We start from the raw sequence: 25,284 nt of genomic DNA, 5'->3' as shown, positions 1-25,284 counted from the left end.
GCCTTTCAATCTAATCTTTTTCAATGCGCTAACTACCCAAACCTTCCCTCCCCTCCCCTCCCCATTTACTTATTTACCCCTTCCTTTCTTTTTTCCTTTAATACAAATCAGCTTATCTATCTATCTATTTTTCTAATCTCTAAGTCAACTTAAATTGCATTCACTATAAAATTGATTTCGATTTTGTATTTATTTTTTAGAAAAAGTTTAAGTTTATTTAATTTTCCTAATTTCTTGGCATATTTTAATTAGAATTTATCAGTATATAATTAATAAATTTTAACTATGAAGACATATTCAAAATTGTGAATTCTTAAATTTAAACCAATGGGAGCCAATTGTGCTAAAAAATTATTATTGTAATATTTCATTTGAAGGTATTTTATCATTGGAGTTAATTTTTTTAGAATTTATTAATATTTATATTTTCGATATTAAGAAATTAAATAGAAATTTATTAGATAAGGGAAGAGAATATTGAGATATACAATAATTTTTACTAGGTAGATAATGGAGGAAGAAGTTGAAAATGAAGAACATAAATTATATAAATTAAAATTGAAGATGTGCAAGAAGAAGAATTTTGAAATTGAAGAAGGTGAAACAGAAGCATTATAAAATTTGATTGTTGACAATTCATATGTTGAAAAACCAATTCTATAAATAACCTTTGAACAACCTCTTCTTCAAGAAAATTTTGAAGTTGAGCGACTAAAGGTATTGGAAGAAGAGCAATTTAGAATTTGTTTGGTATTGAATTTAAAAGTCACACAAGTATTTTTTTGAAAAGGTATTATTTTAGATAATGTTTTATTATTTTCGTAATTTTACTATTAAATTATGTCAAAATAATTGTAAATTAATTTTTAATATTTTATAATTAAACAATAATTTTAATTGTATTGGCAAATACACCCTTAACAAAGAATTATATTTCTTCTAAATTAGAAATTTCAAATTTTTTATTATTTAAGAAATTTTATTAAATTTATTACTTTATTCAGGAAGTCTACGATATTTTTAAATTTATTAGGTTTATATTTCTAAGTATTTTCAATTGGGATGTATTTTTCACATTTGTAATAATATGCTGAAATTAAAGTAGTGAAGAGATGAGATAAAAAAGGAGAGGACTTACGGGTGAAAATTGAAATAAAGAGTGATTGCATTAGTTATAAGAACTTATCATATGTCTTTATCCTCGACTTAATATTATAATTAAATAAATTATTATTAGTTATAAGAACTTATCATATGTCTTTATCCTCGACTTAATATTATAATTAAATAAATTATTATTTTATTTCAATACTTTACAGAAATATTATTTCAGTTTCATATTTAATTTTGAATTATGAATTTAAATTTATTATTAAAAATAATATTTACTCTTTTTATAATAAAAACATTTATTATAAACTAAAATATTATATAGATGGTCTATATAATATTTTTTCTAGAAAACTTATTTTCAACATAAATGATAAGAAACTCAAAATGAATAATCAACTTTTATCTCATTTTTTATATTGTAGATTTAGTCATATAAATGAAATAAGAATCACTAAATTACATAAAAATAAATATTTTAATTTATCTGATTATGAAACTTGTGAAACTTGTTTAATGGGTACTAAATACCTTTTAAAATAAAAGGTAAATTGTCACAATAATTATTGGACCAATAATCACTCCGACCATAGATAAGTACTTATTATATTTCAATATATTCACTAATTACTATATTAGATATGATTATGTGTATTTAATAAAATAAAATATGAGTATGGCAAAAGTATTAAATCACTTAGATCCAATCAAATTGATGAATACTTAAGTCATTAATTTTGTGATTATCTAAACAGAGAATAGATACTCTCACAATGGACTTCACTTAGAATACTTCAACACAATGGAGTTTCAGTAAAGATAAATTTCATGATGAGTCTTGCAGACTCACCTTTATCTTTCTAAGAAATACATTGCGAACTGCGATATATCTTCTTAATAGAATTTTATCCAAATTTGTAAATAAGATCCAAATGAGATGTGGACTAACAAAAATTAGTTTTATCATACATTAAGATTTATGTAAAGCGTCGGATATGTGATAAGCTTGAAGCTAAGTCAAATAAATGTGATTTTGTGAGATATCTAATAAAAACTATTGGATATTACTTCTATCATTCAAATGAAAAAATATATTTGTCTCATAACATGCTATCTTATTAAAAAAATATTATCTTTGAAAAAAAGCAGTAGGAGTAAGATAGAACTCGAAAAAATTCAAGAACCACAAACAAAACATCCAAGTGGAATCAAAACTAGACACTGTAATGTCTTCTGTGTAAGTGATCTTTTAACTTGAAATCAATAAATATTTTAATTCATCTTACATGTTACTTAATTCATGAGTAATAAATGAGGATGAAATGAATATATTAGTAACTATATAAAGGTATTTATATAATTAAGATATGATTTATCACCTTAGATTAAATTAAAATAATAAATTCTTTCTCAATCTCTAAAACTGTTCTAAGATTTTTCACTTGCTATTCTATGTAAATATCGTTAGAAACCGGACACTTCTTTCTTTCTCAATCCCTAAAACTGCTCTAAGATTTTTCACTTGCTATTTTATGTAGATATTATTAGAAACTAGACACTTAAACAGTTTATGATTTCCAGTTTGCAATAATTCAATCAAAACAATAAATCTCGTATTTTGCTAAAACATATATATATATTTATTTTTTCTTTACTTATTATTATTTTTCTGGTTTACATAAAATAAAATTATTTATTTTTTCTTTAATTTTTTTTCATTTATATCAAAGAAATATTTTATTTTATTTTTTTTTGTGTTCAATCTGATTGAGATCTAACGATAACTACTTCATATACATTTTTTATTCTTACATTTTAATTTTTTTCATGATAATATATTAAAAATTACTAAGTATTCTTTTGAGAATTTTTTTTAAATATTGATTCCTTTGTTATTATTATTCTACATCAATTATACTCTATTCCCATACCATATTATAATTATTCTCATAGTTTTTAGTAATATATATAGTTTATTTTTTTATACTCTATCCACTTTGATCCTGAATTGTTAAAGATATATATATTTTTTTTAAAATTAAAAATATAAAATATAAAATTATGATATTAAACGTGAAACATTTCAAAATTCAATTAAATACTTTTACCATCGGGATAAACGAGTGAGTGTATTAGGTCAAAATAGCAAGGAAAACAATTAAAAGATTGCCCTTAGTGCATAACTGGGCAAACATTTGTCTCTTTTCATAGAACCATCACTTGCCCAATGTACTTCCAAGCGTTTGAGGTTCTGAAAGTTGGTTAATAAATGTAATCATTTCTCTAAATTAAAATAAACATTTTTCTAATTGTGGGTTTTCTGCTTATTTCTTAATAAACTCTTTGATTGTTTAATATTTGGAATTCACCATCTTCTGTTAATATTAGCACATAATCTCTTTGCTCTGGTAAAATTTTCTTTCAAACCCAGATTAAGCTAGCTAGGGTTGGATTAGTGATAAGGCTGTGGGGCATGAGTCTCCCCACTGCCATCTTCTAAATCTTCTTTCAAGTACAAAAAGTATCTATTTTCTTGTCCCAAAGATTTACCCATCCCCATGAGAAGACCTAGTAAATTGACTGATTATTCACTTTCCCATTTTTCTGCTGACATGAGTATTGCAGTCAATAGTAATCATCTAGAGATTTCAAGTTCAATCCCATAGTAAAATATACAAGAAATATAATAATAATAATAATAATAATAAAAATAATTAAGAGGATAAAATATAAACTGCCTAAGATTCATAGGAAAATTTGGGCTACTACAACTAACCCTTCTTACATTGTCTTCTGCTAAAAAGCAGAGAAAGCTGAACCCAGAAAGAAACCACAAACACACATGCTTCCTCTGAGCTCATACAGCTTCACTTCTTTGTTCTGTGACTGTGACTACAAAATAGGTAGAAACAAAATTTCTTTTGAAAAAAAAAAAAAAGAGTAGTGCTATTTGGGCTCCAGGTTTAATTTCCTCTCTTTAATTCCTAGCAATCACTTAATTCTAACATGGAATCCAGCAGTGAAAACTGGAGCCCAGATAGCACTTCCTCAAAGAGTCTACTAGTCCCATGGCGGCAGAATCAGCAGAAGGAAGCCTTAATTTTTATTTATTATTATTATTATTATTTTCTAATGGTTCCTTGTCTGCACAGTGTTGTCATGGAGGAAATCAAGCAACACAGTACTCTTGCATTTGGGACATTTAGGATCATCTTCAGAGAGCATCACATACATGAGACACCTTGGGCAACCCACAAGCACCATGGAAGTAGCTTCAGGGCTATTAGAGTGTGGCACAGTGTCTTCTTGGTTCAACTCTGAAGACACACATGAGCTTGGTGGTGATGTTATTGGTGAAACTGTAGCTGATCGGCTCGGTGATTCCACTCTACGATTAGCCCTCGGTGGTGATAAGTTCAGCTTCAGGTCCAGCTTAGGACCGTTGCCATTTCTTCGACTCATCTTTATATTTCACCTGTATAAAAAAGACAACCCCAACAGAGTTCAATTCAGAAACTAAATCTTTCTAACACAAGTGATTGGATATAAGCTATTGGGATGATGATACCTGAAGGGAGGAAGAAGGGAGGTTGGTGCTATGGAAGAGATCAAGAGTGAGTGGTGGCGGAGCAGCTACCAGCTAGGCTTGAACCATGGCCAACAAGCTGTAGCACCTTCAGAGAGGTCTTGGTGGGGATGGGTTTGAACCAGAAAGGCCATTATATATAAGAGAAATGAAAGGAGAGAGATGGGTTTTGCTTTAAAGCTCAATTTAATTATGGGGGAGAGGTGGAGGGTGGAGAGAGAGAGAATTGAATTGAAGGATTGGTGGAAGAAGAGGGTGTCAATTGACGCCAGGAAATGAATTAATGAATTGAAAAACCCTAAGAAAGTATGCAGAAGTGGGAAAATTTTGGAGTAAATATTGCAATTAGAAAATGCAGAAATGTTTCATTGATTGCTTTGAGAGAGAGGAGGGGTAGGTGTTTTAAAGTCTTTGAGAACAATGTAGCACAGGAAAAATCCACTGGCTTGCAAGGCTATAAATAATTAAATTTTTTTAAAATTTTTTTATGAAAAAAAAGGAAAGAAAGAAAAAAGAAAGATATTGAAACCATCACCACCTAAGAATTTAATAGAAAACACCAAGAAATTAAATGTCAACTAAATAAAAGTAACCATTGCAGATAAACACAATTTAAATACCCAACAGCACATAAAGAAATTGAAATCTAAAATCACCAGAAAAAAAAATAAATGAAAGTACTCAAATTACATAGAAAACAACAACATATTAAATTTCAAGCAACACCCTCTTCTCCCCCTGCCATCATTTTTTTCTAAAAAAATAAAATGGAAAACTTGGTAAATATTTAAAACATCCTTGTATTTCTCATTAATATATCATTTGCCTCGCTTGTTGTTGTGCTTCTTCTTTCTTTCAATTTTTTTTTTTTTAAAAAAGCATTATTTGAAAGGCAAGCAAATAATTTTCAGCTTCCCAAAGCATATCTTATATTTTTCTATGATAATTAGGAGGAGAAAAATTACAAATTAATACTTAATTTCATAAAGATTTGATATTTTTTTTTAACCTTAGAATTCTGATATGGAAAATAAATCAAAGAAAAATTCAAAGACAATTTTAATTACTATAATTATTTAGTGAAATAATTTGGAAATAATTTTATTTCTTTAATAAATAAATTATATTTTAATTTTTAAATTTTAGCATAATTAATAGATTAACCTCTATATCTTTTTAAATTGACATTTAAATCTCTTTATAATTCATTTTTTAAATTAGATGTATTTCATTCATAATTCTATTAGATAACAAATCAAAGAAAAATAAAAATTTTAAATACTTAAAATACTTTTATAAACACTTAAATTCATATAAATATGGATAAAATATTTTAAATTCTAATAAATTATACTTTAATTTTCGAGTTTTATAATTTTTGTATTTTTAAAACTAAACCCTTAGATCCTTCTAAATACTCAATTTAAAATAATAATTTTTTTATTTATTATAAATATTAATTTAAGAATAGTCAAATTTTTAAAAATATAATTTTTTTTTAAATACTCTTTGTAAAAATTTATAATTTATTTAAATGTTATTTAGTATCACTTAAAAATGAATAAAATTGAAAAATTTTTTATAAAAAATTTTAGAATTATGAAGTACTAAAATATTAATGATTAAGAATTGAAGGGCAAAAGTATTAAAAAATAGTTGAATACCATTAATTTGGCTAAAAATTAATGAAAATTTATTTTTAAAAAAAAATTAAAGTATTTAATTTTTAATAAATGATGAAAAATGGATAGAATTTTAAATTTTTAAAATTTTGAATTTAAAAAAACAATAAAATAATTTTCACGCTTTTTTATAATAGTAGAAAATGGATGAATGAACATGAGTTTAGATGTATCCATACATAGAAATTTAATTATTTAATTTTTAATATAAATAAATTAATTTATTAATTATACTAAAATTTAAAAATTAAAGTGTAATTCATTAATTTAAAAAAAAAGATATATTTATATTTTAATAATAAAAATAAATAAAAAATTAAAGTTTGAATGAAATAATTATAAAAAATTGAAATATTTAATTTTAAAAATATAGAAATTAAACTATTAACTATATAAAATTTAAAAATTAAAATGTAATTTATTTTTATTTTAATAACATTGCAGAGAGTAATATTATATAATTTTGTTATATTAATTAAATATATAGTATCAATAATAATAATAAACTATGACCAGGGTGACATTTGAAAATATCATTGTCATGTTGTTCATAGCATCTAGACTCATAGGAAATAGATTACCGCTCACTCTTTTTCCTTCGGATTTGGGTTTAGGTTTGGTAGACACCTTGTGTTTCTAGAAAATATATCTACTTGTACTTCTAGAAAATCAAATATTATAAGACTTCTTTTACTTGTTAAAAGATTTATTATCCTCCAAACAAAAATAAATTGTTTATTACTATTTAAAAAAATAAAAAATAGAGATTAATTATTAAGAATTTTATTTTTGGAAACAAAAGAAAAATAAGTAAAGTTGTTGTGAAATTATTTTCTTATTATTCAGGTAGTGATTTTATGGCAGTTTAAAATTATTAAATATTATTATTTTATTTAGATAATAATAAATAGCTTAATTTATATTTTAATAAGCTAAATAAATAGAGTATCTGTAAAAATTAAATTATTTTAATCTCAATCTAATTCATAATTCATTTTAAATCTGATTATAAATTAATTTAAATTATTTAAACAGTTTAAAATTTGATGATTATTAGTTAAATTAAATTTAAATTTATTTAATTTTATATATTTTAATTAATAATTTATATAAAAAAATAATTTTTATTTAAAAAATTTTATATTTTTAAAAAATTATTAATTTTTAATTTTTAAATAAAATATATAAAAAATTATAAATATTATTATAAAATATATACTTTTATATTAAATCAATTATTTATATCAATAGATTCCAACGTATTAAAATCCAAATCAAACATATCATGTTATTATTTTTAAACTCGAATCACATTATAATTATTTAAATTTATTATTTTATAATTTATTATTTTAAAATTTAAAATTCAATCGAATTGAATATTTAAATATATATAATAACCCGTTTGAATTCTTAATTATTTTTATTTCGAAAGATGATAAAATTATTTTAATTATAAAATAATCTATTTTTAAATTTATATATTTTATTTCATAAATTTATGCAATATTAATATATTAACAAAAACAATGATATTTCAAAATACAATTATAATATTTTAAAATTAATATAATATTCATAATAAATTAATAATAAGGAATTAGATTATTTAAATTTTTATAATACATATAATATTATTATTTGAAAATATTATTGTTTTTTGTCTTTTAAAAAATTATGATAACCTGCAATTTTTACAAAGTGGCACTATTTTTTATATTTTTATAATTTTTCATTATATTAATATGATAATTATAAAATAATTAAATTATGAAAAATATATATATAAATTGATATGGGCATAATTTCTGTTGTATTTTAAACGTCAGATTTGAAAAAGTTAATCTTTGTTCTGACAAAAAAATAAGTTAGTATTTATATCCATTGAAATAAGACTCTCCTTAAATCATTCAATTTGGATTTTACAGGATAAAAAATTGACCAAAATGGATTGACATTGCCATTTGAAAACCCTAACCGAACAACATAGAAATTAGAAATTTTTGACTTGTGAGCAGTTGCTAAATTTCAAAGCAATTATGGCTGTTAGATTGTTAAATCTATAAATCATCAACGGGGTTTGTTAATTTCTAGAGGAAAATTATTTGGTTTTATTAATAATTTTGTTATATTAATTAAATATATAGTTTCAATAATAATAATAATAAACTATGACAATGGTGACATTTGAAAATATCATTGTCATGGTGTTCATAGCATCTGGACAAATAGGAAAATAGATTATCTTTGAATGTTTTTAGTATAAAACATATGCTCATTATAATTTACGTCATAATTTAAAAAGAAATTCTAATATCACTTGCATAAAAATCTTGGTTTAAGCAAGTTGAAACAAATATTTTTCTTTATTAATAATAATAATAATAATAATAATAATAATAATAATAATAATAATAATAATAGTGATCATCACTCAATTCATGCATCAAAATTAATTTGAATTAATTTATTGCGAATAGAAATTACCAAATTCCAACTAATCCTGTCGGTTAAATATTTTAAATATACATATAAAAAAAATTGAATTGATAAATAGTGAGCTGGTTTCAGTAAATGGGTATTAAGTTGTGCTTTAATAGAGACGCCAAGGCCAAAATTGCACAATTTCTGTTTTATTTTAAAGTCTGTTTTGGATAAGTTAGAATTTATATCCGTTGAGATAAGACTTTCCTTAAATTATTGAATTTGGATTCTAAAGGGGAATACAAATTGACCAAAATAGATTGGAATTGCCCTTTGACTTGTGAATAGTTGCTAAATTTCAAAGCAATTATGTCTGTTAGATTGGTAAATTTATAAATCATCAACTGGGTCGGTTAATTTTAAAAGGAAAATTATTTGTTTTGATATAATTAGTTTTGATTTAAAAAAGAATTTAAAATTTTTAATTTTTAAATAGATTATAATATCATTAAATTAAAGCCCTTCAGTTGAAATAAAAATTTATTTAAAATTATATTTCATGAAAGCCTTGAGAAAAAAAAGTTTATTTACTTATTGCAAGCTTATAGCCAGCCCATTGCTTTTGTTTAATAATTGAAGTGCTAAATATTACGTTAAAGGCTTTTCCCTTTTTTTTTCCCTTTTTTTTCCATTTTTTAATACAATTTTCTTTTAATATAATTTTTTAAAAGCAAGGACAAGGAGGGAATAATTCTGACAAAAGCTAATTTTTGACAAAAAAAAATTATGTGGAGGTAAAATTACTGGTTTATTTATATGAAATACAAATTAAATTACATAATTTTTTTTGTTTGTGATAAAAAAATTTACAATAGTTCAATTCAATTAAATTTTTTCCTTATAAAATAAAAGAAATGGAAATAAGAAAAAAAATTATTCAATATAGTTCTGACATAAATTCTATTAATGGAAATATTAGTCCTTTTTATCACTGGATTGCTCTCTAAGTTACATAAAGCAAAACACATAATAACTAACTAACTATGTTAGAGCTGAACAATATAGAACGACTTAATTATTAATTCAAACTATTTTTTTAATTCTTTCTCTTGAAATAAAAAATTTACAAAAATTTAATATAATTAATTTTTTTAATACTTTTTTAACCGATGATCTTATAGAGATTCAGAGAAAATAGGATTTACAATGGTTGAGTAAATTTAGGTGAGGGGAAGGTGCTCTCCCCCTTTATTCCTTTCCTTTTCTCTGCTAGCGATGCCTAACGGCCTCTCAGTTACATTGTCATTTATCTCTGTCATACAGATCCATATGTACGAAAGCATCAGACGCCCCCCGCACGTGTAGACAGGATTGCGAGGTGACTGGACCTGCTGTTCTTTTTCCTGTCACGTTTCAAGGCCGAGCTTGGTGTGAAAGGACTGAGGCCCACGGGAAGCTCGACCTCAAGGCTGAGTGGTCCAGGCCGGCTCGTTGAAGAGACTCCATGACCTTTGAATCAGGATCGCTTTCATGAGCTAAACCTTATATCGGGGTGGTGAAACCCAGCGGTTATCAAAAATTAAAATAATAATATAAATAATAATAAATAACAAAGATAGTCGACTTACATGCAACTAAAAAATAATAATAAATAGAAAAAATAAACAAGCAAGTAGATTAAAGCTCCTCCCTCTCTCGACAAGCATAGATCTACTAAATTAAAAATTATTTATTTATTTACACACCTCCAATTAGAGGTGAGAAAAAAAAATAAATCTACATACTCTCTAAGCAGAATGAAGTAAAACCATATAAGATGATGATAGAAAAAACATAATTATTATATAAAAAAAATCAAGAAAAAAAAATAAAGAGTGCTTCTCTCTAGCAGTAAACTAATCAGATAATTTTTTATTTAAAAATAAGTCCAATTAAAATTAACATTTTCTTTTAAAGATCAATTTAAATTATTGGACTAATTAAATTTATATATTTATATTAGGGACTAAATAATATAATAATATTTTTAAAAAATAAAATATTATCTTTATATGTTAAAATATCAAAAATTTAGTATATTAATTAATATAAAAATTTCAAAAAATATAAATATAATAAATAATTTTTAAAATTGTAAAAAAATTATTATATAAAAAATATTTTTATTATTCAAAATAATATTTTTATTATTCAAAAAAATATTTTTATTATTCAAAAATTAAATATAAAAAAATTATTTATTAAAATATATTATTATATAATAAGAGAGTTAAAATTTCTTTGTAATAATTTGAAAACTACTGTTGTTTTAATGCTGTTAAAGCTCTAGGATGCAACGGTGAATTATAAAATGATATTTATTTGGAGGGAAACTTCAGATTGATTGACAAATCCTACAGCTTCTTATTTAGGAGAATATATATTTAAAAAATAGAAATTTTTTAAAATTTAGAGATTTTTATTAAGTCATTATCGAGATAAAGACTCTTTCCAACCAATGGTTAATGCCATTTCCATTCATTAATTGGAAATATTGCATTCTTATCTTAATTTCTGTATCAAATGAATCCTGTGATTATTGCCGCTTCAAAAGTTGTTTGTCAGATACACTTTTTTCTTTATTTTGCTTTTATTATGAGTTGTGCTTCACCATCCCCAAAATTATTATTTAATTTTTATAATATAAAAAATTTATTAATTATTTTTAAAAAATATACTAAAATATTTATAAAATTTTAAAAATTTTATTAAATAATTTATTTATTAATTTTAATTATTAAATACTGAAAAAAATAAAATACTTTCAATTTGAGAGATTAATTAATTTATATTTTTATAAAATCAAAAAATAAATTAATAAATTTACCTGTTTCTTTAGTATATGCAGAAATTTGAAGTTTTATAAACCATCAGCCAAACTCTTAAAGAGGTTGATGACCAACTTAATTAAATAAAACTCAATTACTTTATAAGATCATTTAGTTTGTCTTCATAATGGAAATAAGTTTTGGAATGTTTGCTATTCAATCTCCGCCGAGAGGGTCCCTTAGTAAAGAGAGATATATATGGATGTTCACTGCTACAAGAGTTTTCTGAATTACTAACGAATTTTTTCGTTATTAATTTAAAAATTCATGTTATTTAAATTATTAGTAGTAAATTTATATCATTTATTGTAAATCTCATTATTAATTCAATGTTAACGGATTTGGTAATTTGTTATTAATTCTATAATAAATTAGCAACAAATTATTAGATGGATTATGAAATTTATTATTAACTTGATAAAAAAAATTAAAAAGTATATGACAATAATCCATTGCTAAATTTAATTTGATAAAATTAAAAAAATATTGATAATTAAATCTATTACTAAATGTATTTAATAAAGAAAATAATTAATTTTATTATCATATTTTATATTGAAATATTAATTTTTATTTTAAATTATAGTAATTTTATAATAATTAATTATTATAAGTAAATGAAGAAAATTAAAGAAATGAAAGAGAACGAGAGAAATTGAAAAAAATAAAATAAAATAAGAAAAATGAAAAAATGAAAAGGGATTAAGAAAAGGCAAAGAAAATAAAAGAAAATATTAATGGAAAATTGAAAAAATTATCCAAAATATAAATAATTAAGAAAACAAAACAAACTAAGAGCAGTTTGCCGGTTTTTCTGATTTTTTTTTATATAAAAATTAGGCTAACCTATTTATTTTATATGTAACGTAATTTATAGATTTAGCTATGGATTTTTCTTTTTACAAATGTTTTATAGTATTTTTAACCACTGAGTAGGGGACTGAATTCTGGACAATGTCTAAAAAATGCCTTAATCATATAAATTGAACGAAATATTTAATTCTTGATTTTGGACAATATTCGAGAGATGCCTTAGTCATATAAATTAAACAGAATATTCAATTCTTAATTCTGAACAATATTAAGAAAATGCTTTAATCATATAAATTGAATATAGTAATTAATTTTTGACTTCGAACAATATTCAAGAGATGTTTTAACTATATGTATTGAACAGAATACTCAATTATTAATTTTGAATAATATTCAGAAAATAACTTACCGTCTGAATTGAATGGTTTTGATGATGGATGATTAATATTTTGTTTGGTTGAAATGTTTTAGATTATCACTTTTAAGGAAATAATTTAAGTAATCTTGAATAAATAAGTTACTTGGGAGAAAAACTCTTAACTTCTCCGGAAATAAAAAATGTCAATCAAATTAAAATAATTTTCATACTTCCTCAAAATTTCAAATTCTCTTATTTAATTATCCAAACTAAATAAATATTAGATGATAACCCATTTATTGTTAGAAGCATTAGTGACAGCTTATTTATCGCCGGAAGTTGATAGTGACAAATTGATATACATTGAAATTGTTTTTAAGCTCAACCATATTATAAGTTGGGTTTATAATTTTTGTTAATTTTATTTTATATATATATATTAAAAAAGTATTTTTTTTATCAATTTTTTAATTATACACATTTTAAAAAATATTAAATTTTATAAAATTTCCCTCTGTATTCTCTCTGTGACTCGATACTCTCGCTTTTTTCTCTTCTTTAAACCTAATTCATTATTTTCCTTAAATCTAATTCATTCTTTTCCTTTCCCTCATTAAAAATGATCTGCGTCAATTGATTATCGATAAAAAAGAAAATGTTGTTGTCCTATTAAGAGTTCCAGAGATATTCCGATCGTCACTTATGATTTTTGTATTGTTTGGATATTTCTCACATACAATTCATTCAATTTTTAGAATATACAGACCTTTTTGGCAGATTTATGACATTCTTCAGAGAGGTATCTATTATAGAATTAGAGGCAAAAAAATATTTGTTTCGATTTTTTAACAATATTGATTTTCCTTCCTCTCAATGATGATGATGCTATAGATTTTCCTTCCTCTTAACAGAATACCTCTAACCATACCCCTGCGAATGTTAATTTGATAGGTAACAGTGAAGCGGCTCATCTCGTAAAAGGTCGGAATAGCCGAATTCAACGATCGTCCTGCGTTGAAACTATCGAGAACTCGACAATTCTCGGACAGTTAATGCATTGAAGGATTTGGTTACTAGTTACAAGCTGGATATTTTATTTTTTATGGAAATAAAAGTTTTAGCTCTCCATCACTGTTTGCTCTTTGTGACAGAATTTTTGCCTTTTAATATCTGCATTCTTATGAACTGTTTGCAAGTGGTTCAATATCTTCGGTCTCCATATTTAGATATTTCTAAATTGGGTTTGATTTTAAATGATTGTAAATTTTTGTTAGACTCTAAAACTAATATTTCTGTTAAATGGGTTCGTCGTCATGCCACTCTAATGGCTCATATTTTGGTTAGAGAATTTATTAGATATGATCGTCTCTCTCTGTTTAGGATGATATCTCTTTTTGCTTGATAGAATTTTATTAATTTAATAAGTAGTTTTGCTTTCAAAAAAAATTAAATTTTATTATATATTAATATATATTTTATATATTTGTTTAAAAAATAATAATTAAATAAAATTATAATATTTAATTTTTATATTAATAAAAAAGAAAAATGAATAATAATTATAAAATAAAAAAATAGATAAAAGTTATAGAATGAAAGAAATACTATAGACACATTATATTGATGAGTTTATAAATAATATAACTTATGAGATATATTTTTTACATTATTTTCTTCCTTGCTATTTTTCCCGCCTATAATAAATATATTGTAGAAAAAATATAAAAATAACTAGAAAATATTATAATGATTATAAATATTTATTTCAATTAAATTATTATTTAATGAAATAGTTTCTATGCCATTTTTAAATTTAATATATTATAAAATTTCAATTTTAAATAAATAATGTTAAATCGTTATTCACATTATTAATATTATTTTTAGCATTTTTTTTATAATCAAAACGAATTTAAGTAGAAATAGGTAATAACAATTTTAAGTTTATATAAATTCTATAATTAATGAATAATGAATTTACAATAAATTAATTATAAAAACTCATTAAAATTTCACCTTTTTATTATAATAATATACAAAATTATTATGGTATATTTAGTAAGCTATTAATGACCCTATTTTCCATTTTTATATATATTATATATACAAATAAACAACTAAAATATTTAGTAAGTTGATCTTAGTTTAAATGAAAATAATTAATCTAAATAAATTTAAAATTTTAATTCAGTTTTATCTTATTTCATTTTCAATTCAGTTATATTTTGATTTTTAAAAATTTCAATTTTGGCTAAATAAATTTCTGCAAAATCAAGGCGCAGCAAATAGTTATTCTTAAATAATTTTGTATAAATGGATAAATGAATTATAAAATTTTTAATATATTAATAATGATTTAAATAAATAAAAATTAAATAGTAAATGATTTAAAAATAATCGGTTAATTTTATTCAAAAAAAAATAAGTACTAAATAATTTAATTTTCATTAAATTATTTATATAACGGGGTGTAATTGTAAATTGGCTACCCCACAATTTTTATCGCGTTGTACTGTGTTCACTGGGGGCGCGGCACCACCACCGAGCCTATTGCTTCAGACTAGCCGTCTTCAGTCGGATAGACCTACTAGAATTAAAAGAAAACAAATTATTACATCTCAAATTTTTATATATTATTAAAATATTAAAAGCAAAATCTTATATCTAAATAAATTAATATTGTTTTTTTAACTCTTTAAATATATATATATGAATTATGAAATAAAATTCTAATAAAATTTTATTAAAAATATTATATTATATATATTCTAAAGAATATCTATTTCACTTTATTGATATTGGTAATGAATGTGCATATCGGCAATACATTTAATTTTGATTAAACCCTTGAAATGTGTAGCAATAATGATATATTTATTTTGATCATTGAATACTAATATAAACCCTTAATTTATATTTTATGAGCTAAAATAGAGGTTTTATTAATGAGGCCTAGCTAGGGTTTGGAAATTGGAAATTGGAATTGCATGCATTTGCAATTGAGCTAGCTGTTCTCCTCAAGAGATTGGTAACAACTGAAATAATTAATTATAGCTTTATGAGTCATTAAGTAAATTCTGTTGGGTGGCTCATGGGGTGGGTGAGGTAGGTTATGATTCTATGGTTGATGCATCCATTAAATTAAGAATGTTAGCCACCTTATTTCTTCTGAGGCATTGAAAATCCTTCTAGGACCAGCCTACTCATAATTATTCAATTTTAATTTCTTTCTGTGCTACTCTTAATTTTTATTTTTATTTTTTAAATTTTTGCCAATTCAGCTCACTAGCTCCTCAATGGATGTAACTAACAGTATTTTAACCTATTTGATGTCTTAGCAAATCATTGGGTCAATTAGCGCAGTGGCACTCGCAGCCTCAGGTTTGGTAATTGGATAAGGTTATGTCTTGTCCTAATGCAACAATATGCTGGTCCCATCACAGCAGTTGAATGAGTAGCCAAATAGAAAATTTATTTCCGAACCGGGTTTATCGTCAGGCATTAGTTTGGTCTGATTTCAGATATGAATCAGTGGTTTTAGTTCCAGATTTAAGAGATCGAAATCAACTCTTGAAGATTTTTTTTTTTTTAATTCTGGTTGGACAGTTCGATTTATTTTCTGTTCTGATTCTATTTTTTATTAAATTAATAATTAATTTGTTTTTGAAAATAATTTAATTAAAAATGAAATTGACTAATTATGGTAAGTTTGAACCTAACGTACCTTTAGTTAATTTGATTTGAACTAATATGAATTATAAATCGACCCACGGTCAAATCTATTTTTACATGTGTATTGACATGAGTAGCATGAAAAAGAAAGAGCATAAACTAATTTTAAATATTAATTTTTTAGTTGAATAATTATTGATGGATATTTTTTTCAAAATGCATAAACAGTTTGATTAATAAAAAAAAATCCCATCAGTATTTTTATATGGAAAAACTATGATTTTAAGTAAAATGAAAATTATCTAGCCTAACTAGTTAAAAAATATATGTAATCCATTGAAAATTTAAGTTTGAGATGGTTAATTAATTTTTTTTTATATATGAATAAGATATAAAAAATTGAGTATAATTAATTAATTATATATTAGAAAATGGTTTTCTGTTGCAGGTGAATATTTTAAAAATATGATGATAAGAAAATTAGAACAGGAAATCTCAGGAGTGACCATTTGATATTAACTTAAATCAATTAAACTAAATAAATCAAACTTTTTAAAATATGGAATATAATCAAAATCAATTTTGATAAAAACTGAATCGAATCAAATCGAATTAATTCAATTCAATTTGATTCAATTATTTCTTAAAAATCAATAACAACACATAAAAAGATAATAATTATTTTTTAAATCTCAAATCAAAAGTTCAGTCTTCACATTCAAAGTTCTGAAAATTAACATCGTATAAATTTCATCAATAAATATATAAATTTTCATAATTATTAAATCTCATTATAAATTATATTAATTTTTAAAATTTATTAAGAGAATACTCATATACAGAATTATCTTACAGCCATTGTAAAAGTCAAGGTATACATAATAAAGTCAAGCAAATCTCATTATCTTACAGCCATTGCATTTCATGAAAATTAACATCGATTAGATTAATTTTTTTAAAAAATAAAAATCGAATGAAATTAAATTTTTTAATAAATCAAATTGAATTATTTATTTAATTTATTTTAATCAATTATTTTAATTTAAACCAAATACTGTTATTCCTACTCAAGACTGTCCAATCTAATTTCGATTGACAAACTTAATTGATTTGATACTTTAAAACTTATTAGAAATTCATTTACATGTATTTAATCTTAATTTTGTTAAACACTTTTATACTTTCATCCATTTAACTATTAATATTTAGTAAAAAGACTAAAATACCCTTATAAAAGTTAAAAATTACAAGATGTTTTGGTTTATTTCTCTAAAACTAATGGACAAAAGTATTAAATAATGGCAAAATTTAGGATCTATTTATGCTAAATTTGACAAACAAAATATGTTAGAATTGATATATTAATTTCATATTGACATTAGGACAGTTTTGCATTTATTTTGTCCTATTAATTCGGTATTTTAATTAGTATGTACCTTTATTTTAATGAAGAAATATATGAATTTTTTATTTAAAAGTTTGTAATTTAATTTATATTAAAATAATATTTATGATATTATATTATTAATAAATAGTTAATTTTTATACGCGATTAAAAATATTAATATGAAAATTATATAATGAAATACTAATTTAATATAAATTAAATTATATATTTTAAAATAAAAATGAATAAAATTATATAATTTTTTTTATAATTTTTTAATTAATAATTATATTTTAGTTGATGCAATCATATTAAAAAATTATCAGTATAATTATATAAATATTATTTTAATATAAAATAAAAATAAATGAAACACATAATATATATTTTTTTGTATTTTTCCTATTTTAATTATTTCTGCAGAGCAGACCCAACACCTCAACTGGACATCTTTAGTGATTCTAAGTTTTTTTTTTATAATTCTCTTTTTAAGGCTTCATTTATTTTATAGAAAATGTTTCTCAGAAAAATATTTCTTATATTTTTTAGTGTTTGAACATTTAAAAAATTTAATTAATAAAAAATATTTTTTAAATAAAAAATAAGTTATTTAAAAAAAAAACTTTTTTAATAAATTTATTTTTTAAATTAAAATTAAATAATTAAAAATAAATTATCTCATTAAAAAATACTTTTCATATTGGAACCTAATATTATTTTTTTTATTTTTATAGACTTATTTATAAATATCACTACGAGGGAGTAGTGTTGTTTTTTTTTTTAAATTTCACATATTGGCTTGTAATGTCTTAAATTGATTTGTGGATTTAATGAGTTTTAAAGCTGAATTTAGATTAATTCACTACACAAATTACATTCTCATAATTTAAATAATTGTTTAGTAGTTAAACACAAATTTCTTTTAAGAATGATACTTTATTTATCATATTTACTAATCTGTATAGTGTTGAAATATGAAATGTAATAATATATTATAAATTGCAAATCGTAATTTATAATTTTATATTTAATTTAGGTGAATTTTTTTAAAATTATTTTTATTTTTATTAAAATTTTTTTAAATATATAAATATATAATATTCTCCTAATATATTCTGTTAAGAAAAATAAGAACATTCTAACCACCGTAAACCTAACAAAATTAGTAAATTATATTAAAATTTATGTGTTATTTATTAATTAATACTTATTTTTTTACTACGTAATTGTTTGATTTTTAACATATATTTGTAGATTTGCACGAGTAAAGAATATCTTAAAATAACAGTGTCTTATTAAATCAAAATTTATAGAGTTTTAAAAATATAAGGGGTTAATAAAATTGTAACTTAAAAGTACATTAGATCGTTAATTCGATACAAAGTACGCCAAGAGTCCTTAGCTACTCTTGCTTAATTTAGGTAGCAAACACATATTTGCAAAATTTAGCAGGTTCGATCCTCACTTCTCATATTTATTCTAACAAAAGTAAAATTCTTTAAGGAAAATAAAAAATAAAATACTATTTAATATATATAATATGGGAGACTCAATAATTAAAAAATTACTTTAATTATATTAAAAACGTTTTAAAATTTTCAATAATATTTAATGATCGAAATTATTAGTTAAAATAATTTATAAATTTTTTAAAATTTTAAAAATATTTTAATATATTTTTAAAAATTAAAAAATTAATTAAAAATTTTTTTCATAGCATAAAAATTAAAATAATATTTAAAAAAAAATCAATTTTTACAGTACAAATAATTGAAATCACAGCAAACTCTGTCATGTTGCATTAAATACCTTTAATGGGAAGGGAAGGGAAAGAGAAGGCAAACATAGATACAGTTAAAATGAAGGGAAGTCATGTCAACTAAAAGCTATCCAGAAATGGCAGCAATATTATTAACCGTTACTGACAAAATGCATTACTACATAGTAATATGTTTGAATGTTGAACACAAGTTGAAACGGTAGGTCAAGTCGTAATTGTTTTATTTATGAGACAAACTGATTTTAATATCTTGTGCCTTATAAGAAGATGTGCAGCAAATTTTTTTTTTCTCTCAAATAAATACACGCACAGAAAATGTGGGGATTATCAAAATCACAACAGTATAAGTCGTACATACCTAACACTTTACAAGCAGTGTTATGGACCAGATAAAAAGAAAAAATTCATGCGAGTGTTTGGTAATGAGTATTTTAGGGCAGATTTCTACGTAATAAAATTTGAAATCTAAGACCTGTAATTACAATTACTGGAGATCTTGCAAAAGCGAAGTTGATGTCATTGTTGTGATACTACTCCATGAATTTAACATTCAATGTTCTTGCTGAAGAACAACACAAGTATACACTCTGCTTAACTCAACTAAGACTTATTTAAAACGCTAATATAATGTTTTGCCCTATTACTTTTATGTATTCAGATTACAATTTTCACGGGAGTCAGCAGCCCTTCAATCTCCTCCAAAACAGCACAATATCTACTCACCTGTTTCAAAAAGAATGCATCCACTGGTTAGAAATCACAACACAATGGAACATGAGTTACAGTTGCATTATACGAGTCAACTGAAATATTGTGATCAATCACAAAGAATTCAATAGATTTCGTTGAGAAAGAAAAACAAGGCTCGTATATATACACGTACCAAACTTATTGATGTTAAACGGATCCATCTCTAGTCCAATATTGCTTGCTGCTCAAGCTCATTTAAATGTTCAGTCAAAGGGATTGCTGTGCCATTTGCAACAATGTTTTCACTTCTACATTGTAGCAATTGTTCTCGAAGACTCTGGACTAGCTCATTAAGTTTCTGAATATTCTTTTCTTGAGACAGGATGATCTGTAGCAAAGTTGAAAGTGCATAGGATTAACGATAGCCACAACATAAAGGAGATAATTGTTGACTAACTTTTGAGCAACCTTGTGAGTCAAGTAATCCAGTCAGACTATGAAACAAGACACATGCAGCTGTCAAATGAAGTTGAAAAATAGGTCATTCTTAAAACAACTTTTGACAGAAGAAAAAGGGAAAGAAAAAGAAGAAGAAGATCAGATAAAGCATATTCAGCAAGAAGTTCACTGATTATGAGACAAGGTATACGGTTCTAGAAAAGACCTGTTGTGCTCTTATATGGCTCCGTTAAAGCAGGTAGAATAAAGAAAGCAAAAAAGCGTTCTCCTTCAGATACTAAATAATAGATTACGCTTAGTGCTCTTGCGAGCAACAAAATACTGTTGGGAATAGCTAATATATTGTGAGAGCTTGTGCCAGGATTTCCTAATGACAATATCTTCTAAATGCACATATTTCATCAATGATTCACAAGAATTGCAGAGGGAAAAAGGAATTGTCGAGGAGAATGTAAAATATTTCCTCAGTAGACTCAAATGTATATTCTTTCCATAATTAGAATCTCATCAAGGGGAGGTGTTGGAAATGACGAGATACATGATTCAACTTTAGGGAGAGTGTTATGGAAAGTCAATCTTTAGGGCTTTGCTAGAGTGATTTTACGGATATTTGTGCATAAAAATGTAATCTTCTATTTTACAGAAGCGTAGAGAAATAAGGATGTAACCTATGTGTTGCGTTCTTTCCCTTCTCTTCCTCCTTTCCCTTTCTTTCTTTTCTTTCCTTTTCTCCTTTTCACTCTTAAATCTTAACAAAGCCAATAATTCTCTCACAATACAATTACAAGAAATTGATAACCATGTCACAGAAAAACATAAAACCACCCATAGAAAACTTGCAGCAGCCAAACATCAGACAGTAGCTCAAATGATTGCTTAATATCACAAGCATTCAGATTTTAAGGGTGCAACTAGTCTCCAAATTCAGAAACACCTTCACCAAGGCAAAGCAATTCATTGAGTTGCACAAATAGGAGGCCACAAGACTCAGCTCTGGGTCACCCAAAACACCCTCAAAATGATCCTTAAAACATCACAGTAGCTCACAAATCAGGGTCTAAAAGGAAACCAAATGGGCAGGCAGCAGGTCACAGGGATGACCAAGAAACAAATCACATGGCAACGGAAAAAATATAGCAAAAACAAGATTCTTCCAAAGCATACATCCTTGAAGCATCTTTATACCAAACAAACAGCAACACAAGGAGTACACAGAACCAGGTGCAGGAACCAAGAAAGCAAGAACAGAGGCAGCAGCAGCACCAAAATCACCCAAATTTCCCCTCAAAGCAGTAGCTGCACCCGCGGAATAATTGTAGTTGCAAGTATAAACAACTTTCAGGGTCAATAACACAGACAAGAAAGCCCAACCAGCCAAGGAAACCCAAATTTCATTAAAGAAGCCCCTGAACCCTTCCTCAGTTACCAAAAGAAAGATCTTATCAAACAGCCTCTGGGAATCACCAAACAGAACTGTAGTTGATACCACAGTATTGGATTCTGGAGAGGGGCTTGCTGGCTGCTTGGCTTTCTTCTAGAAGGGGTGGTGAAACAAAATAGCATCCTTGAGTGGTGACCCAAAGTTGCAGTAGCTTCTTAACAGGGAAGCTTTAAAATAGGGCAGACAACTAATGAGAAACAGGGCAGAAAATCAATGGGAACAAGTACCACAAACAAAGATTTACAAGACCAAGGCAGAAAAAAGGGGAAGAAGAAAATAAAGCAGCCCAGAAATTTGGAGCTCTAATACCATGTTAAAGTTAGAACAACAGAAGAGAAAGTTCAGCTATGTCCACAGACACAAAGCCTTGAAGAGCTACATCTTTATTCATTTACATTCCATTCCTCATAATACATAAGCTTCCGTGTTTATAGTAGATGAACCAAGACATACATAGCATGATACCATGAATCAAGGGATCCTCTAATAAATAGGAATATCAAGTAGGAATATATAAAACTTCCATTGAGCTCCCCCTTAAGTTGGAGCATGGAATCTCATCAATGCTAACAAAAAACAAATGCAACAAGAAGAGAAAAGCAAATCCAGAGCATCAACTCCAGTTCTTTTAGAAAACTTACTAGTTCTGAATGAGGATGTGATGAAATGTTAATTTTTGGAGGAACAATCATCTTCCTACAGCTACTGCTACTATTTTGTACTGTTATTGCTGTAGAATTATAATGGAAGGAAAAGCATGATTTACAGTAACACATGATTAGGACAAGGACACTAACAGGCAGGGTTTGAAATTGCTAGTCAAAAGGAAGCAAAGGGGTTGCTGGGAGTCAATGCTTGGAAACATTTTAAGTTCACCAAATAAACTGAAATCTCTTAAAGATAGTTGAAGAATAAGATGCAGAAGGTTTTGGTAATGCATGATGAAAACAAATGTAAATATAAAAAATATAAGATTTAAAAGATCTTTTTTTTTTTGAAAAGCATATTATAAGGAGAGGCCACTTGAAGCCAACTTGCTTGAAGCATTGAGTTGGTTCAATACATGCAATGAAATGGAAATGCAAGATGTCCTTGTCTAGAAATGTCCTATGGTGGGGGCATGCTTCTACAGATCCTTATTGCGAACATATATAATTATCAGCAACACATGCCTTTAGAATTGCAAATGTAAAGAAATATATGCAAAATATCGTATATAAAAATAACAACAACAATTTCCTAAATCCTACAGGTAAAATGAAAATGAACTAAAAAGGGGAAAAGAAGGGAACAAGCGCATGAAGCTTCCTCTACTTGAGGGCTCTGGGGAGAGTTGAAGTACGCATCCTCACTGCTATGTAGAAAGGCTGTTTTAATGACTTGAATCCATGACATTCAGGTCAGAAAAGTGAGTTAACTTCAATTAAAAATGCTACACCAAATACTTTTATGGTATAAAATTATCCAAATCCTAAAATTTGTATATCTATTATCTATGTAAGCTAAGGTGGTTTGAGTCTCCACCCATGGTTGTTTGCATCTCAAAAATATATTTTTCATATCCACATTGCAAATGAGCCATAATTTGGCCTTTGCTATCTCAATTGCAAATAGCTATGAGTGTTGCAGTGATTTCTGATAACATTAAAATGAAAAATTATTTTTTAAGAAAGCTATTTACAAGAGAGGGTTCAAGACAAAGTAAAAAGCCAAATTGTCTGAGAAAGGTGGATTAGATAACTTCTTTGAGGAGAAGACTTTTATGGATTGCTGCTTTTAGTACTCTTAAAGAGTGTCACTAGGTCATATCTTTTTTGAAGGAGAATACCTTATCCTTTACTCTCAATTTCTCTTCTCCCTATTAAATTCCCTCTCTACAATAAAAGGAAAGCAAAATCAGTAGCAGTAGGATTATGTGTTAGAATATTAGGAAGCTAATCCTTTAGCGCGAAGTTCAACAAGGGACTAGTTTGACAAAGGCCAGATTCAAGCCCTTACCTTCACAAGAGTACTTTATTTTACCATTTTGAGTTCATTAAATGCAAATCAAGCGTCATATTCAAAAGCAGCAATAATTCCCAATCATCATTATGATTGCATGAAACTTTCTAAATTAGGGTGATGACAGAGCCTAAAAATCCCAAATTTAAGCAAGCCCAAAACGGAATTTAGCTCATCTATCTCCTCTATTTGTACAAACGGGTTCCATAATGATGAATTGAAACTTTGAAATAGGAAACTCAGTAAAAATCACAAACCTTTTCTTTGACAGCTTCCTCCCTTTTCGAATTAATTTGATCCTTCCGGGAAATGGTTGGAGTCGCTTCAATCTCATTCCCAAATTGCTGCTTCCACTCAAACTGCGAGGTAAATACAATCAACAAGAGAAGAAAAACCAGTACCCACGGTCTCGACATCGTTAATTTTAGCTTTTTTCACATAATCTGCTCCTGAATCCAAACCAACGATAGCAAAGAAAGAAGGGGATGAGCTTCAGCTTCAGTTAGAGGCTATTGCACAAAAATTTATTAGAAGAAAAAATTCAGTTTGAGGGAACTAATAGATCAGACCTCATTTCTCAGAGTTGGTGGTCATCCGACTTCGATTTGCTGTCACTTTGATTGAATTTGATTCTTTTCAGGTAGAAATCACTTGGAAGTTGAAAGTTGAAAGTCGGCCCCTTTTCTTTCTCCACTTTTTTGAATAATTACATTTGTGCCCCAAATATTTAGAAATTTCGTTGTAACTCTACGGTTTTTTATTTTTTAATAAATTCTCCAACAACAATTAGAATATTGATTCAGTACGTAAATTACATCAATGCTTGTGTTTAAGCAATAAAGTTGCCTTAGCAGTCAGTCAAATTCAAATTCATTAAATTTATATAAAAAAATAATTAAATTATATTTAAATTATGACTAATTAAAAAATTTAAATTCAAAATAAAATCCAATCTAGAAAGCAATTTAAAATAATCTAACGACTAATAATAAGATAGGTTGTTTTTTAAAAATT

The 25,284-nt window shown here is 25.2% G+C and overlaps 2 protein-coding genes across 3 annotated transcripts; both read right to left on the bottom strand.

Moving 5' to 3' along the window:
* Nucleotides 1-3,824: 3,824 nt before the first annotated feature.
* LOC122724340 (protein GL2-INTERACTING REPRESSOR 1-like) lies at nt 3,825-4,585 on the bottom strand. The gene has a single exon (XM_043958885.1). It carries the CDS (start codon nt 4,570-4,572, stop codon nt 4,240-4,242), a length of 333 nt encoding a protein of 110 aa, XP_043814820.1. The 5' UTR covers nt 4,573-4,585; the 3' UTR covers nt 3,825-4,239.
* Nucleotides 4,586-20,175: 15,590 nt separating this feature from the next.
* On the bottom strand, nt 20,176-24,998 carry LOC110620013. Of its 2 annotated transcripts, none has more exons than XM_021763559.2 (4): nt 24,840-24,998; nt 24,528-24,719; nt 20,563-20,757; nt 20,176-20,402 (listed from the first exon to the last, which is right to left on the bottom strand). In XM_021763559.2, exons 2-3 carry the CDS (start codon nt 24,684-24,686, stop codon nt 20,593-20,595), a joined length of 324 nt encoding a protein of 107 aa, XP_021619251.1. In that variant the 5' UTR covers nt 24,687-24,719; nt 24,840-24,998; the 3' UTR covers nt 20,176-20,402; nt 20,563-20,592. The 2 variants fall into 2 exon arrangements, with proteins under 2 accessions (XP_021619251.1, XP_021619252.1); XM_021763560.2 differs by having other exon boundaries at nt 24,528-24,713; nt 24,840-24,980.
* Nucleotides 24,999-25,284: the final 286 nt, after the last annotated feature.

This window comes from Manihot esculenta, chromosome 8 (genome assembly GCF_001659605.2).
Source record: "Manihot esculenta cultivar AM560-2 chromosome 8, M.esculenta_v8, whole genome shotgun sequence".
NCBI lineage: Eukaryota > Viridiplantae > Streptophyta > Magnoliopsida > Malpighiales > Euphorbiaceae > Manihot > Manihot esculenta.
The sequence above is the reverse complement of the archived record's forward strand: the minus strand, read 5'-3'. Positions and strand labels throughout refer to the sequence as shown.

Excerpts from the sequence above, each read along its gene's own strand:
- LOC110620013 (XM_021763559.2), bottom strand. The coding sequence starts at position 24,686 with ATGTCGAGACCGTGGGTACTGGTTTTTCTTCTCTTGTTGATTGTATTT. Across the intron at positions 20,758-24,527 it reads AGGAAGCTGTCAAAGAAAAG|ATCATCCTGTCTCAAGAAAA; the intron begins GTTTGTGATTTT and ends ACTTTGCTACAG.
- LOC122724340 (XM_043958885.1), bottom strand. The coding sequence starts at position 4,572 with ATGAGTCGAAGAAATGGCAACGGTCCTAAGCTGGACCTGAAGCTGAAC.